Source organism: Oxyura jamaicensis, chromosome 2 (genome assembly GCF_011077185.1).
Source record: "Oxyura jamaicensis isolate SHBP4307 breed ruddy duck chromosome 2, BPBGC_Ojam_1.0, whole genome shotgun sequence".
Classification (NCBI taxonomy): domain Eukaryota; kingdom Metazoa; phylum Chordata; class Aves; order Anseriformes; family Anatidae; genus Oxyura; species Oxyura jamaicensis.
In genome coordinates, this window is record NC_048894.1 from 22,126,568 (window position 1) to 22,143,134 (window position 16,567).

The 16,567-nt window shown below is 38.9% G+C and overlaps 1 protein-coding gene across 1 annotated transcript in view; it reads left to right on the top strand.

Moving 5' to 3' along the window:
- The window catches only part of ITGA8 (integrin subunit alpha 8), a 109,630-nt gene that overhangs the window by 74,609 nt on the left and 18,454 nt on the right, over window positions 1-16,567 (top strand). The window contains exons 24-27 of the mRNA XM_035316443.1: window positions 886-991; window positions 1,618-1,776; window positions 8,120-8,245; window positions 11,559-11,672. Of these exons, the coding sequence (XP_035172334.1) occupies window positions 886-991; window positions 1,618-1,776; window positions 8,120-8,245; window positions 11,559-11,672 (505 nt within the window). The remainder of the gene's footprint in view (window positions 1-885; window positions 992-1,617; window positions 1,777-8,119; window positions 8,246-11,558; window positions 11,673-16,567) is intronic.

Sequence of the window (16,567 nt, forward strand, 5' to 3'; positions counted from 1 at the left end):
GTCCCTCCAGGCAACTTTCAGTTTTTATGGGAAATAATGCTTGTGATTCAAGTGGAAATGTTAACAGAAGACTGCTTGGGCCTTTCTTAAGATCAGACCCAGAAGGAAATGAAAAACAAAATAGCAGAGCTAAAGAAAGATTTCAAAGTCACTGTTTTTTTTCATTTATTTTTGATTTTCATTGTCAATATTGCAACAGTGTTTTGGGCAATGCCCTAGCTACCACTTTGCCTGCAAAGCATATGGGAAAGTGTGGAGCAGTGTTTCATGCTCTGCCTATGAAATCAGTTTCTTGATACACCAATTTGCTTTGTGGCTTTATGGAAGTCATTTACCATACCTGTACCTCAGCTTTCCACCTGTAAAATGAGGTAAATGACTACTTTATCATTTTTTTTTTTTTAATGGGATTTTAGCAGAGTTTATGAGGAATTTACAGTCAGATAAATTAAATATCTAAAAATTATTTGCAGGAAAGTTATACGGATGGCATTAAGCATCTATGGGCTTAAATGGAAAATGCGTTATTTACATATCATTACTCTAGTTTTGTGGCTAATGTATTCACATAACTCATCTGTGAGAATGATGCAAATGCCAGGCAGACTGCATTCCTCTTCACCAATAGAGGAGTTACTCCCTTGCCTGGAAAGCATTACCCTTCAGAAAAAGTCTGAAACTAAATGCTCACCCTTGGAAGTCTGTAAGGAGTCAGCAGCGCTTTATGGAGGCATCACATTGTTTGCCTCACCTAACTGTAATGAATGTGCCCAAATAAAGTGCCCTTCAGGGTTCAGGTCACTGTAGGGGTCTTAATTTTCTCTAAAAGTGCTTCAGCTGATCACTAGCAACGGATACTGTTTTAACTCATCTTACATATTACAGAGTGTCTCACCCCCCACAAATTGTTTTGCCGCTTCACAACTGGGAACCCAAAGATGAACCTACAAAAGAAGAAGAACTTGGTCCTTTAGTTGAACACATCTATGAGGTAAAACTAATTTTCATCGGTTAGATACCGCCTGATCTTACCAGTCAATTGCTATCACATCCGGATTCCGTAGGATATGATGCTGCTTCCAATGAAACCCTGATGAATTTGGATTATCATCTATCAGCAACTAGATAAAGCCTGATACATAAATATTCGGACTTTAGGACCTGACCCAAATTTAATCCAGAAATTCACAACCCTGTTCATGTTAGTGAAAGAGAAACAAGTTGATGCTAGAAATCTGCCTTTGACATTTAATGGATTTATAAACATTTGGGGTGTTTGGCAAGAATTAAAAACAGTGCATAAAGCTCCTTACAGCCCATGTCAAATATTCTAGTGACTTGACTGTTTCTTCATTCTGCCTTCATTCTAGAGTCATACAAAAAAGCTTGTTCTCCCAGATTTGCCAGTGGCTTTCTAACTAATATGTCAAGGTCCTTTTTCCTTCCGTGACACAGATTTTCCATCAATAAAATTATAATAATAATCTATACATCTTTTCTGAAGTACTTCAGGGCTGCAAACATTAAGAATTTGGAAATGGCTAAGTAGTGATTGTTCTGTTTTTTTTTTGTTATTATTCACTGCCCTTGAAAGCACTAATAATACTTGTTGCTCAGCTTCACAATATAGGTCCCAGTGCCATCAACAACACAGTTCTCCATGTCGGTTGGCCTGTGTCCAGTCGTGAAGAATTTCTTCTTTATATTCTCCATATTCAGACACATGGACCACTGCACTGTCAGACAAGCTCTCCTATTAATATAATGCAAATAAAGGTAAGTCACCCATTGCTATTTCTATCCCCGTCTATATTTGCTTACTTTTTTCTGCCTACAGCTTCACAATAGGATGGAGCTTTTTGGATTTTTTTCAGAATGGACTTGATGTCATTTTCATGGGTAAGAACAAGCTAGAGCTAGTCCAGTATGTGTCCATTGTGACAGTTGTGTTGTGTGATATGTGTTTGGTTTCTAAACTCTTATCAGCAGGAAGTTATATGCTTTGATTCAGTATTGCAGCAGTAGATACAAGATAATTTTAAAATAGAATTTTTTAGTATTTTTATGGAGAGCCTTTTCTAACATGCCTTTGAATAGATGACAGAAAATTCTACTGTTCTCATGGGACCCAGAAAATTCTTGTGCACTAAGGAGTATGTTAATTCAGAAAGTCACCTGTACAGAAGAGCGTAGCAGATGGGTTGCCAAAGGCGACATAAATCTTCAGTTGAGTCTGGTACAGCATAGCACTGGTTTGTTTTTCAAAAGGTCTTAGATCTGAACCTGTTAGCAGTGTGGAACATCCTTTATAGAACAATACTGCAATATTATCAGATTTTAAGACATGAAATTCTTACAGCTGTTTAACATACAGCAGACAGCCACCAACTATTGTGCCAAAAAGTATTTTTTAGAGTATTTTGAGTTACAACACAATTTTAGGTAGTTGTTTTTTTTGTTTGTTTGTTTGTTTGTTTGTTGGTTTTTTTTACTTCAATAATATAATTTACAGCTAACTTGTGTTATCTGTTAAATTTGTTTTTTAGGATTAGAGTCTAATTACAGCTTAAAACCTCTCTAGGAAAATTTTGCTGCTGCTTGATTGTGCTTATAGGGAAAGGGTTTTTTCCAGACATGCAGCCTGAACCTCTCTTGTTTTAACTTACTCCCATTGTCCCTCATACTCCCATCATGAACCTCTCTGAAGAGCCTGGCCCTGTTTTTGTGATAACCTCCTCGTAGATTCTAGGCTGCTTTCCCCCCGCCTGGAGCTGTCTCACCTCTGAGCTGAACAAGCACTGGTCCCTCAGCCTCCCGCTGCAAGACAAGCTCTCCAGCCCCCACCATCCTGGGGGCTCTGCACAGAGCTCATTCTGGTTCATCGATGTCTTTCTTCTGCTGAGGCTCCAAAATGTATCTGTGTGTGGCCTAAGGAGTGCTGAGCAGAGGAGCATGATCACTTCCCTTGCTGTACTGCCTCTGCTCCTGTTCACACTGTGCTCCCAGCTGCCAGGGCATGCTGCTGGCTCTGCCACAGCTTAACCCGTGTCCTTTTCTGCAGAGCTGCTGCACAAACACTCAGCTCCTCAGCATGTATTGCAGCAAGGGGCTACTTCCTTGCACCAACTATATGATAAGTGTGTTTAATATCACATACTATATTTTGTAGTATGTTTAAGTTCAGCATAATTTGAGACAGTACACTCTGTACAATTAGAGTCACTTTAGAAGCCTATGTAGTTTTTACTTGTCTTAAAATGTTCATGATTTTAAATTTTCAAAGAACATGCTTTGAATATCCTATGAAGCAAATTACTAATTGGATTCTGCATTGAGTACACTTCAGAAATGAAAATGTTCATGTATTGCCACCTGATAAAAGGACTTACATAGTCTACAATACTTTGTAATCAATATTAACTCATTAAAAGCTATATCAGTGTCAGCTGCAACAGGCTTTTTTTTTCCTTTTATTTGGTTTTGTTTGTTTTTTTTTTGTTTGTTTGTTTGCTTATCTACTTGGAAATGGTTCTGTAATTATTTTAATCATACCAACAGAAAGGGAAAAAAAGAAATCGCCAGCCATTTTCTTCATGTCACTCCTAGGTATTGCTTCCTGTTTAAATTGTTTCTCCTTCCATGGATATGGTTCTTCTGTTGCAGCAGAGCTGTAGATCTCAGAGTTTGGAGGAGGTGGTACCAAGGGGAAGGAAGCCTAGTAGCAGCCTCCTCAGCACACTGTTGATAGGCCAGTGTCTAAAAGCCTGTTCTAAGATCTGTGTTTGTGATGGCAGATCCCCTAAAAAGAATTGGGTTTGGCTCAAAGTCAGAAGATTTAGCAAAACACAGCTCTACATATTATCCCATCAAAAACAAGGTATCCAGTTTATTAAGCATAACTGCTTCCAGACACTTCTGGAGTAAACAACACTTCTCGAGTTTAACCAGTAGTCTGTTAAACATCTTGCGGGGTGAGCCGCGTTCCAAACGCTAAAACTGCTATACGTCATCTGCATACCAGGAGGGGCTGAGCTCAGTACAGTGGATGAAAGTGGAGACATCTTTCTACTGAAGAGGATTGCTCCCCACCACAGGAGCTACGTGACAAGTCTTTAGCTTACAGAGATGGTAATACAGAATATGCTTACAAGCATATTCTATTCAATGCAGAATATGCTTACAATGTAGAGCTTAGGGATATGGTTTAGTGGGGACTGTTAGTGTTAGGTCAGAGGTTGGACTTGATGATCTTGAGGTCTCTTCCAACCTAGAAATTCTGTGTGATTCTGTGTGATATAGAAAAACTGATGTATAGCAAAAACATTATGCCTAAATTTTTACATTTCCCCAAGGAAGCCAGAGAAGGGTTAGGATTCCACCCTTCCATTTAGTTTCAGTAGAGGATGAAAAATGAAATGAGTGATAGGGAACTGAGGATGGAAAAAGCTTCCATTTTGTGTCCAAAACAAAACAGGTTTGGAAATAGGTATTTTTTCCACCTATTTTTTATAAGCGGTGAGGAACAAGAAGTGAGCAGCCAAATCTGTATTTGCAAGCCTAGCATCTCAAAGTCACTGCTCGGATCAGGTTGCAGATACATGAAATACATGCTGCATTCTGCTACAAGTTGCAGCGTATCAGTTAAGAAGCTGAGATGGGAACATCACCGTCAGGAGGACAGAACTCCTGGGTGGAATAGGGCCACAGCTCTGAATGACATTTCCAGGCAATGTATTTTTGATGACTTTTTAGTATTTTGCATTTGTTTTTCCTGTCCTTTTTGATAAGGATTACATCTGTTACATAAAGAAGACTAAATCTTTGTGAGGCTTGTATGAATTCTTCTTGTACTAACGAAATACCGGTCCATCTGTCTTAGCAGAAGACAGCCTCAGATGCTCAGTCATTACTGCAAGAATTAAACATCCTTTCATTGTTTTAGCTTCTCGAAGCACTGAACAGCATAGATACACAAATTAGGTTTCAAATACTTAAGGCTTGTGTTATGCTTCAGATGGGAAGAGGATGCAGGGGGTTGTGTAAACACGGGATATCTGGCTCAGATTTCCAAATAAGGCTGAGGACACCGCATGTCTGGCTGCTCTTGGATTTCAGAACCTAGCTCTCCTAGGGTGCTGGGGTGTTTCCCCTTTAAAATGATTTAGATAGATCAGTTTCAGTTAAAGCAGTATATTCCTTCCCATTGTTGAATTTATTACCTTGTAGAAAGCTTTCCTTTATGCTCCATTGTTTCATTCACAAAGACACATTTTGCTTGTAAACCTGTGCATACCTGGGAAGACTCCAAGTTAGGGGCTTTTCCTGTTCTGTAGCTTATTTTACTCTGGGGGTGGTGGTAGTGAAACTAGGAATCTTGCAAATGGTGTACAGAGGAACAAAAGGAGTGATCAAAGATACGGAACAGCCTCGCTGCACAGAAGTCTATATGCTTCAATCTAGAGAGGATGTGACTGTATACAGATAGGATCTGCAGGGCCAGAAGTGTCAGACCCGTGGGTGGGGATTGACGGCTCTTTGCCTGCTCCTGCCCAGGAATGCAGTGTTCACTGCACAGGAACTGCAGCATCAGATGAAGCTCGCAGAGTCGGAGTCAAAGCAAGCAAGGGGAAGTGGTGGTTTGTGCAACAGGTATTAGATGTCTGGGGCTTGTTGCCAGAGGAAGTAGTGGGGGTTAAAAGTTTACATGGTTTTAGGAGGAAACTGGACAAATCTGCAGAAGTCCAGTGAAGATTAATAAATGAACAGAAACTTCATCCACATCAGGAAGTCCCTGAGCTGAAAACCTGTGGAAGCTGCAGTTATTTAGGAGAGAGTATCATGTATGCATGCCCTGTTCTTACTCTTCCTTCCACATCTGTTTAAAGGCAGGGTTGATGAGAAGAAGGCTCAGCCAGATAGGCCTTTGGCCTGATCCAGTACTTCTGAGATTACTTTTTTTCCAGGCTAATAGCAAAAAGTAGTTTTATGCAGCCTGTGCCTATAAATACCAGGGGGATAGGCCGTGGCTTCCAACTGTGACAGACTATACAGGGTGACCAAAAGCCACCCCAGGGATAAGATACATCCACTAACATGACTGGTAGGTGCTAACCTCTGCCAGAGGTGGTGTCTCCTCACACTGCAGAGCTGCTACCAGTGTGTGTAAGTTCTGGTCCGGAGACACACACAAAATGTCCTCTTCACAGCATTTCTGGTGCAATTGCACATTGCAGCAGAGGCTAGAAAAAGGAGGAAGACTGAACTGGCTTTTTGCATGAACTGGAGATATCTGGAAATCTGCTCAAGATGACAAGGCTGAGGATAGGAAAGAGCAGTATAGTTTTCCCAGGTGGGGAAACCAAGAAAATCCATTGTAGTTAAAGAAAAGGAGCAAGAATCCATTTCAAGTATGGTATAATGTGCAAAATATATGGTATATAGAATGGCTACAGAGACAGTTCTCCAGTTCTGTGCTGTTGGCTCAAGACAGATGAAATAGTAACTTTAATCTAGTATCTTTAACCCAAATATTTAAGGCACTGGAGAAATTCTACTTTTGAACTGTGGCAGAAGACCTGTGTTTTTTCTTAATCACCAAGGGCTGTTTTCTAACCCTAGCTGTAATAATTTAGTACTGAAGATGCTGACACTAGGATCTATGAAAAAAATAAGTGAATGTAAAGATCATCTACTATTCAAATGGATCTACATATGTCTTCATATTGTCTTCGTATATTGAGGGCTTCTTCAAAGACGTGTCATTATATTGTGGTTCTTTTCATTTGTCATCGTTAAAGAATCCCATATATCCTGGTGAAAGAATCCTGGAAAGAGAATTCCCACATGTTGTCACATGGAGATGGAGAGATTTACTAGCTATTTAACTGTTCCCTTATTGCAAAAGACAATGTTAACCTAATTCAGCAAAAGCAAAGAAAAAAAAAAAAAAAAAAAGATTCTCATTTAGCATAAGTGTTTTTCATTAGTTAATTAATTATAGTATCTTCCACTTTGCAGGATGCTTTTGACTGAAGATCTCAGACAATGTCAAAACTGTTCCCTCTTTTGCGTCATAATTTTAATCATTTGAATGGTACAGATTTTCCAAATCCAGTACAACACAGCATTAGTGTATGGAGGGTCTTCTGTGGCTGTGCCTGTTCTCATCCCTTCAGTGCTACAATATTTATTAGAATTACTAACATTTTCTTTAGTTATTTAAAATACTTTTTGCTAGGAGGTTAAAGAAACTAGTAAGATGGATCTGACGCAGCTGTTTCTAATCTGACGCCCATTATGAATAGTGGTGTCTGAGTTTAGGTGAGATCCTTTGAGATCTTTTTACAGACTTCCACCTACATTTTATTTAATTCGACATAACAGGATTGTCATAAATTAGTATTTATCTTTCTCTCTGTAGAAATTTGAGTTCCCAAGCATTCTCTGAAGCTTCTTGAAAGAAGCTACAAATGCTTTGTGTATAAATTAAAGACTAAATGGCAACAGTAGAACTAGGTTTTAATCAGAGATTGAAAATCCATGAATACAAAGGTGAAGAGGATGCATTTTAATATGAGTCTAAGAATGAACAAACTGTTGCATTATCAAAGTTAAGTTGTTACCCCCCCAAAAAAAAAACTTCAACAAACAATGATTAAAAACTGTGTTGCTAGAATTCAGATTTCCTTTTTTTTTTTTTTTTTTCTGTTACTTTCTAATGCTGGTAAAATCATTATATTCCAATAGGCAGCTTCTGATCTGAGCTAATGACCAGATTTCAGTGCACCACCTTCAAATTTATCCTGTTATAGAGATCAGAATCCAGTCCCAAGCATCTAAGAAAAATAAGTACAGCAATGATTCCAGTAAAAATAGAGTGGAAAAAAATGTTATCTGCTGTAATTCCTATAACCAAGCATTATCTTGCTGTGCTATTACTAATCATACTCTTAGTTGAAGACAGTATATTTTTCATGGCTGAGTTGTTAAACTGGAAAAAAAAACAAAAAAAAAAAAAACAGTGTTAATCCAAAATTCAAGACCTCTGAGACAGGAACAAATCTGTTATTCATTCTATGGATGTGCCATTACCATTTGCTTTTTTTGTTTCTTTTTGCAGTTTGCCATTCCACAAGACACTCCTGAACTTGCTGCTTTTTTGTATAATTCCACAATTTCTCATTATATCAGGAGAAGGGAGGTCACAGTTGCAGAACCTTACAGGAGAAACTCTGCAAAAATACTGGTGAGTTAACTAAAATCTATGAACTGGGTCTGTGTATGCAGTATAATCAAAGTGGCTATCCGTTTGACTGCAATTTATTTACAGGTTTGTAAATACTAAGTAATTTTTATCCTCTCATTGTAAAATACTGTTTACTACATATCACTATGCCACAGGCTGCAGATTTTGTTTGGCAGTTTTTTACATTAAAGATCATGCATACCGAACTCCGAGCTGTGCTACTTCTGGCTGCATACACTCAGATGGACCTTTGTGGTCATGCAGTGACACACTTATCACAGGGGGGTTCAGTACAAATTTAGAGAATAAGCCCCTGTTCCAGGAATGAAATTTCAGATTCTGACTTCTGAAATGTAAGTCTTTCCTTGTTAACTTGGCTCCTGGTGTTCTGGCACTTTCATAAACAGTAGCTCATGCTTAAAATTAACGTTTTCGTGGAAAGTAACAGCTCTGACATACTTTGGAGTATATTTGGTCCTGTCAGTAAGTATATATATATATACATGGAAAGGTAGAACTTCCCCTTTCCAGTGCCACAAGCAAGGCAGATGGGACAGGTCACCACATTTTTAACATTCCAACCAATGCTCCAAAGCAGCTGAGGTGCTTAAAATTATGAGCAAGAGCAAAGATCTCTCTCCCAGCTAGTCCAGGAAAAGAGTTCTGATTAGTTGGTCTGGTACCTGAGTATTTGTACTTGGCTGTTTTTTTCAGAAGCGTTTACTTTTTTTCCATTCCTGAATTTCATGTTCAGCCTCAAGGATACTTAAGCATTACAGACATCAGCTCACCATGCCCAGAGGCTGTGTTCAAAGTTGATGACCTTGAGGTCACTTGTGGGATTCATGTGGTCAGTGCTTGCCATTTATTTTTATGAACCTCGGGCAGTTTCTTTCATGCAGTCCGTTCTCTTATTAAGCTGTTTACTGCAGGCTCATGTTTGAATTCCTTGACATCACCAGAATTTGGTAGGAAGAGAAGCACCTCACTGACCTAAGTATTCTGGAGTAATAGAATAATTATGCTGCTTCCGAGAGTTAATTTGGCATTTTTTATAACAGGAAAATAGAATCTGAAAGTAATGAATACCATAATGTTATTAAGTACAAAATCACAGATGAACCCATTTGGAACAATAATCACTGCTGATGCCTATGTAATTCTTACATTAACCTAATAGCCTGGGAAGAATCCGATTCCACTGGGGCTGAAGGAAAAATGCCTAGGCTTTCAAAGACATACCAGTCAATACCACAGAACACTTAGTCCATTCTTCAGTAATACCTTAATTATCAGTTGTCTTTCTCAGTGATTAGGTTTGTATGCTGCCAGCATAGAAATCACTGCAGGAACTGTGAACGGTTAACCAAGATCCTAAGTATGTACTGTGTCTGCACCTTATTACTCATTTTAAAATATGAGGCAGAGATTTTTCAGCTGCTTGATGTAGACAGAGACTGTTTAGCTGAGTACATAGGAATATAAAATTGGCACATGTGATGAGCAGTTTTACAGTACAATATGCTTTAGATAAGCATAAATTTAGACAGGATTGGGTACAGTGCCTACCAATGGAAATGTAGCAGGTTTTTTTCAGGATGGGCATAGAAAAGTAGCAAATAAGTATGTTCAGTTAGAAACTAGTCCCAGTTGCACGTCTTCGTTGCATACTAGAAGTTCAAAATATATTTTTTCTTAACTTTGAGTCATTGAGAGATTATGGAAAGCAAATGTTGCTGCTGAAAATGCCTAATTGGCTAAAGGTAATTTTTGACCAAAATTTTATATTCCTCAGAAATTTTAAATTCTTTTCATTTTCATCAAAATATTTTCACAGAAAGGAAAAATGTTGTGAGAGCCTCTTATTCTATCTAAATTGTGTATTAAACATTTGCTTTCTCTTCCTTTAGTTCTAATGTTACCGTGTTCTGAAAATCACTATGGGCTGAGTGCATTGTTTAGAAAAAAATAGAAATATGTGTTCAGGTCCTAAAATGTCAGCCAAAAGTAGGCTTTTTGCATACTAATGATTTATTTTGTTAATATGTGGTTTTGGCCACTATGATTAATGGATACAGCTCTCCGCCTTCCTGCAAGATAAATAAATCTGGATGGAGGATGTTTAAATATGAAAAGCCAAATAAACAGATAGTCTGAAACCCTCATTTAAAAAAAAAAAAAAAATCATAGTTTGCAAGTTCCAGTTTCATTTTCAGGCAAATTTAGACAAGGGTGATTAAGCATGCAGCTTCTATTTAACTTGTAATAAGGTAGAAATCTGTGAGGAAAGCTGTCCGTAAAGATATAGGATTCCTTAAGGGTGTTTTCACATCTATTGCATCCATCATCATCTCAGTTTCTGAAGTATGGGCTTTGCAGTGCAGCCATTCTGCAAGGGAACGTACATGTGAGAACTCAGCTTTGCTATCAAGGTCACAAGATCTGGCATGAGCGTTAGTGAAGTATCTGTAAGAAAGGTAATGTACGCTTTGTTATAAGTATATGAATTAATTAAAACCTTAGCCTTCCTCTTGAATTAAACCAAACTTTTAATCATTTTTTTCTATGAGATGTGCCTTCCTTTCTGTACCCCGGACAACCCCATCATTTCTATGGTTTCCCCATGAGACTCTGCTCATTCCCTCCAGTGGCTTCCAGTCAGTTTTTAACAATTTTTGTGACATTCTTCTGGCAGACTTTAGCAGAGTATATAGTTTTGAGTTGCATTACTTGGCTTTTGCCTTCCGTCCTGTGTACGAGCCAGAATCACTGCTCATCAGGAATGTTTCATGGACCACAAGTTTCAAGTTTCATGGACCACAAGTTTCAAGTAGAGCAACTAATGAATCTCAGCAAACGTTCTGGCTGCTATAATGTAAATACCAGTGAGAAAACTGGGAAAGTTGGAACAGGGGAAAGGTTTAAGAACATAAATATAGGCTTCAGGCATAGAGAACAGAAAAAAATACGTGTTGAAATGACAAAATGACTGACAGATAGAGACAAAGCACATGCTTCATGCTTGATAAGTACCTGGCCATTTTAAGAGGTCTTCAAACTAAATTGGTGAAAGTTATTACTTTCATTTTCAGTACTCCAATAGCTGGTTGTATTCATTGGTGGTGCAAAAAGAATCTCCGTCTTGGTTTATATTCTCACAGTCACTCATGAGGTATCTCATATGTATTAGCTAAAATTATTGGCTTCTTAGCTCTTAGAGGGAAGGTTGATTGGTTTTGATAATTCTGAGCATTTGAAAGTGATTTTGTACATTTTAAAAGCATATGTATGACTTCCCTTTTTTTGTACACAGAACTGTACAAATGTGAAGTGTATCCTAATTTCCTGCAGTGTGGGACAACTGGAAAGAGGGAAGAGTGCAGCGCTAAAAATCAGGTCCCGGCTATGGGCCCAAACTTTCCTGCAGGTAGTGCAAACAAAAACTTTTCTATACACACGGATCCCTGCATCTTTGCTTGACCAGATATATAAGAATATAAATGATGAAATTAAATGGGGCAAATGAAAACCCTTTTATGTTATCACTTTCTTTGAAGGTAGCATCTCACTAGTTCATATCATATGCATGCTGCTTTTCCTTCTCTGTCAGTCCCTCTCAAACTTATGTCCTGAATCTTTCCCTGAAAATTCTACAATGATTTTTAAAAACCTGTCCTGTTTTTCTTTCTGCTTTCTGCTTTGCTTGTATCTTTCCTGGTGAAAGACCTGTCTTGGAACCAAACAGTAGATGGTGTACACTGTGTCCAGCTTACAAATAAATTGTTATTGTCTGTTAATCTAGGGTAATAAGTATCAAGCTCATATGATGTACAACACTCAAGTAGAGATGACTTGTGACTTAGCACTAAAAAGGAAGGCAGTGCGTGGAAAGAATGAACAACTTCCTGCAAATTCTTGCATTTGCAACTTCACCTATTCTCAGAGTTGTACTTACAGTGCCTAGGGCAGTGGGATTGCATTGTGAGCTGGTACCTTGTAGTTGGCCATGTGTCTTTAGTACTATATGGTCGTTATGGACTTGCCTCTTTTTAGAGTAGTGTTTTCCAAAAGGTCATTTTGAGGGAATCCTCTCTATTAATTTCACATACGTTACTGAAGATATAAAGATATTACATCTTGTCTTTGGATATCAAAAAATCTCACAGTATATATTGAAATCTGAAATGTAAAACTTTCCAGATGTATGTTACTGTAGTGCTTTTCTGAAGGATCTGTTTTTCTGAGAGATAACTTTTCAAGCACTCTGCCTGAGAGATTGATAAGACTATCAGCACGCTGGATGAATACCTTTAACACTGGGCAGTACACTGAGAAATTTCAACTCAGTTTGCTGTTAACTAGGAAGTAACTGCAGATCCTGTCTTGATCAAACTGGTCAATTATTGCACTCCTTCTTCAAGGAATTTTGAATCTCCTCATCTTTCTACCTGGAACCAGCCTTCCTGTGTTCCCCATAACTGTGGGAGAAGAATGGTTTATCACCACAGTGCCTTCTACCTTAGCAGGAGAAAAATGGAGAATGCTCAGTTTACAACAGGAGCTTTAAATTGAGCTCTTCATACCTTTTAGGTTAATTTCTCCTATTCCTCAAATGGGAAGGAAGGTAAAAGAAATTCTTCCCTGTTTAACTTGCTTCCCTGGAGAACCAAGAGAGCAGGCAGGATCTTTGCAGACTGCCTAGTCCCTGTTAAATTCAGTTAAGAGCTTAGCTCATCTACTTCACTGTCCCTAATACAAAGAGACAGACAGAGAGGCAAAAAAATTATCCATGGTTACAACTGTTCATGGTAATTTTGACCACTGTTGTGTCCAAGCAATGTCATCAGTGAACCTTCCCCATCTTCCTCACCAAACAAAAGATAGAGCTTGGCTCCCTTAGCTACAGTACTGGGAACAAGATAAGCCACGTTTGGGATTCAATCAAGTCTTTCTGTTCATCATTCTGCTGGTGAAATCTAATTAACCATGCAAGGACCAAAGCCTTGTCTTGTTAAAAATAAATAAATAAATAAATAAATAAACCCCCTTGCACAGATCCTAGACACCAATTTTCTAGGGTATTTACAGCTATTTCAGTGGGAGTTAGTCTCATAAATGTTTTTCTGAGTCCAGTTTAGTATGTAGCAAAAAATAACTATAAGAGATTAAAGCTGAACAAATCTAATGAGAAACAGAAAGGGGTTCTCTGAGTTTTTGTTTGTGACAGAGGATCTGTAACAGTTGGAAGAAACTAGCTACAAAGCTACAAGTCTTTTCTCGGTGTCTCCTGATCAAGACAGAATCTTTTCCTACAGTATGAGCTAAAGAGCTTATATTAAAAAAGCTTAAATATAAGCTTTTTTTCTAGATGATAAACCTAACTTAGGCCCAGATTTAGTGGCATGACTAATACAGAAGCAAGACTCATCGTAACAATTTTAGTCATCTGGAAGTTACATGCCAAAGCTGGTTTTGTAACTCTAGTCAGTGGCAAGACAGAGAGGTGTCTTCAGAGGATGTTTTGTCCAGCTGATTGGAAACACTCTGCCCTCCTGATCTAGATGGTGGAGGAGGACCACAACTCTGCTTTGGGACACAGGTGTGTGCAAACACACAGGCAGTGCCAGCGAAGGTGCTGCAGTCCCTTTAGCTCCTCCTTCTCCCCTAATAAATCCTTCTTGCTATGACCGTATCCCCCTCCACTTGGTGAGCTTCAGGCAGAGGTGGATCCTGCCCCAGTCTGTGGGCAGGGGCTGGAATGAGCCATCCTGTAGGCTCCCTGGGTGCTGAGACACCATGGCAAACACTCCGGCAAGTATATCTTTTAGTGCTGCTCTGTCCTTATGTACCCTTGCTATCAAACAAAGTTTTTTTTTTATGGTCTTTGAGGATTTCACCTTTTATCTATATCCTTCAGAAGCATTTCTGTTTCCTTCAGATAGTAGCTTACAAGCTTTATAAAAGAAAGACTCACAGAAAACACCACTTAAAGCAGCAGGAATTTTTTTCCACATAAAAACAGTAGTCATCAGAGAGCTGTTGCGACTTCCCATATATGTCTAAAAAGCTGCCAGAATAACATGACCCCTGCTTCACATGCAAACATACATTGAGAAGAGAGAGAAAGCAAGTAGTGTGATGGGATCTGGTTGCCTTCCTCCCACTCACCTCCAGACAGTTTCCTTTCTCAAGGCCCCTTTTAAAATGAACAGTTATACAGCCATCACCATAAACGATGATAGAGCGTAATTAGTTGCCTAAAAAGGGCATCTTTTGCTTTTAGTAAGCCTGTAAACTTGGAGTTCCTAAGGTCATCCCAGAAGTAAAGTAAGGTACATCTTAAAAAAACCTACTGCTGTTAGCATGGCTGAAATCTACAGATTCAAAGTGAGGATTAAAATACAGTCAAAACAATGAGGATGTGGTGGTTCTGAACCAGGACGCAGTGTTCAAAGGACAGGCTGAGCCCCAAAAAACAATGAGCCCCAAAAAACAATGTTTTTGTATGGAAACTGAGAGGAAAAATTGCTCTCTCTACAGCAACATCCCAAACTGTTTTGCACATGCACTTAATGTGCAGAATTTTCATATGCCAAAGAAAGCAGGATGATGGTGGCATGCAACATTCCTCCCTCAACTGTGTTACAATCTAAATGAAGATATGATGATCTGCAGAAGAAATTCTTTCTGCTCGTTACAGTTGAGCACAAGCTGTCGGTATGCATTTTCTCCTTGTAGATATGCTAATGTCTCCTTACAGATACTCCAATGCATACCTAATAAAAATTCAGTGTGATTGGTTAAAGCTAGGATGAAGTAATTCATGTTTCTCATCAGAGGTCTATGGATGAGCCTGCGTATTTTGTTGTCACAACAGACCAGCCCTGCATTGAGTGACTGCTTCCTTTTCCACTTAGTTTAACTGTCAACAGCTGACCCCCTTTGCCGCTTGACAGTTGCAATCTGTCACCTTAAAACCCAAACTCCCTTAACAAATAACAGTTAAATGACGTGCAATGATTAGACGTGTTTGAGTAAACAAAAGGAGCCCAGATTTCTCAACCAGCCAACAAAGATAGAGACAGACGTTGTGCAAAGGCCAAGAAGAATCACAGACTTTTTTTGGATTAACTTCAAAGCCTGGCTGTAAATGTGAACCCTCTCTTAATGCTGACTTTTGGATTCAGACTTGCTGACCTAGCAAATAGTAGCCTGATTCATGCAAAAGAGAAACAACCTTACATGGCCATGTTACGTTGTGTGCTGTTAGGGCTCTATTATGTCTCCACTTGTCTAATCATGGTATTTTTGAGTAGTCAGAGGGAGATCCAAGGAGATCTTGCCCAGTGTTCTTTGAACTCTGATGGGTACTTCTAAATATAACACTGAGGAGCTGGGTAGTAAAACATCAGTTCTGAAAATATATTTCTAAATGATGAATCTGTACCATGTGTGACTTCCTTCCAGTCCCCAAGCTCTTCGGACACTTACAGCCCAGTGGGAAGTAGGACTCAGCTCATTCATGACTGTTTTTTTAGGCTGTGTTGAAAGTTCCTCACAATGATGAAAATCTCCTTCTGGGGAGCCTGAGGAGACAGTAACATAATAAACAACAAACACAGAAGGTGTGCAAGGTTCCCAAGAAGCTTCAAGTTTATTTGATTTTCTTTCTGCAATTTAATGTAATTGTGTTGTTTCTCTCTTGGCTTTTACACAAATCCAGATATTTGAACGTGGCACCCCTTTCTACATGAGCTTTAATAGCTAGAAGGGAGAAAAAATTAGTTTTAATCTTCCTTCTGAGGAAGCTCAAAAGCAACAGAAACATGGCAGCCAGTCTGTAAGCAAGTGCTCCCTTAGAATGCAAAGCCATGTTCTGGCTTCTCTGCAAAATGCTCATCTTTTTGGTGTTTCTGAACATGCACTGCTCCTATTTCTTAGATATTTAGATGCCTAAATATGGAAATAATAAAGACAATCAGTGCTGTGACTCCCACATCTTAACTGACTGGCCCCAGACGGGGATCCAAAACCTGAAGCTTTTTAGTACATAGGGTCCCCGTACAGCGTACAGAGAAAATATGGTACCTCAGAAAAACAAACTGACCTGCATTAGTCATCAGGGTGGTGCTCTCCTTCATCAGGGGTAGGCAGGAATATCAGGATTAAGCAGGAGTATTTCCACCCTTTCAGAATACAAATCCAAAAATCACTCGCAAGGGGAAATACCTACAACATTACTTGAAAGACTTAAGGAAGACTTTGTTTATTGAAAATTCAGTCGCAAAATGTAGAGCTGGCAGTCTAATGGTCAGAGAATTA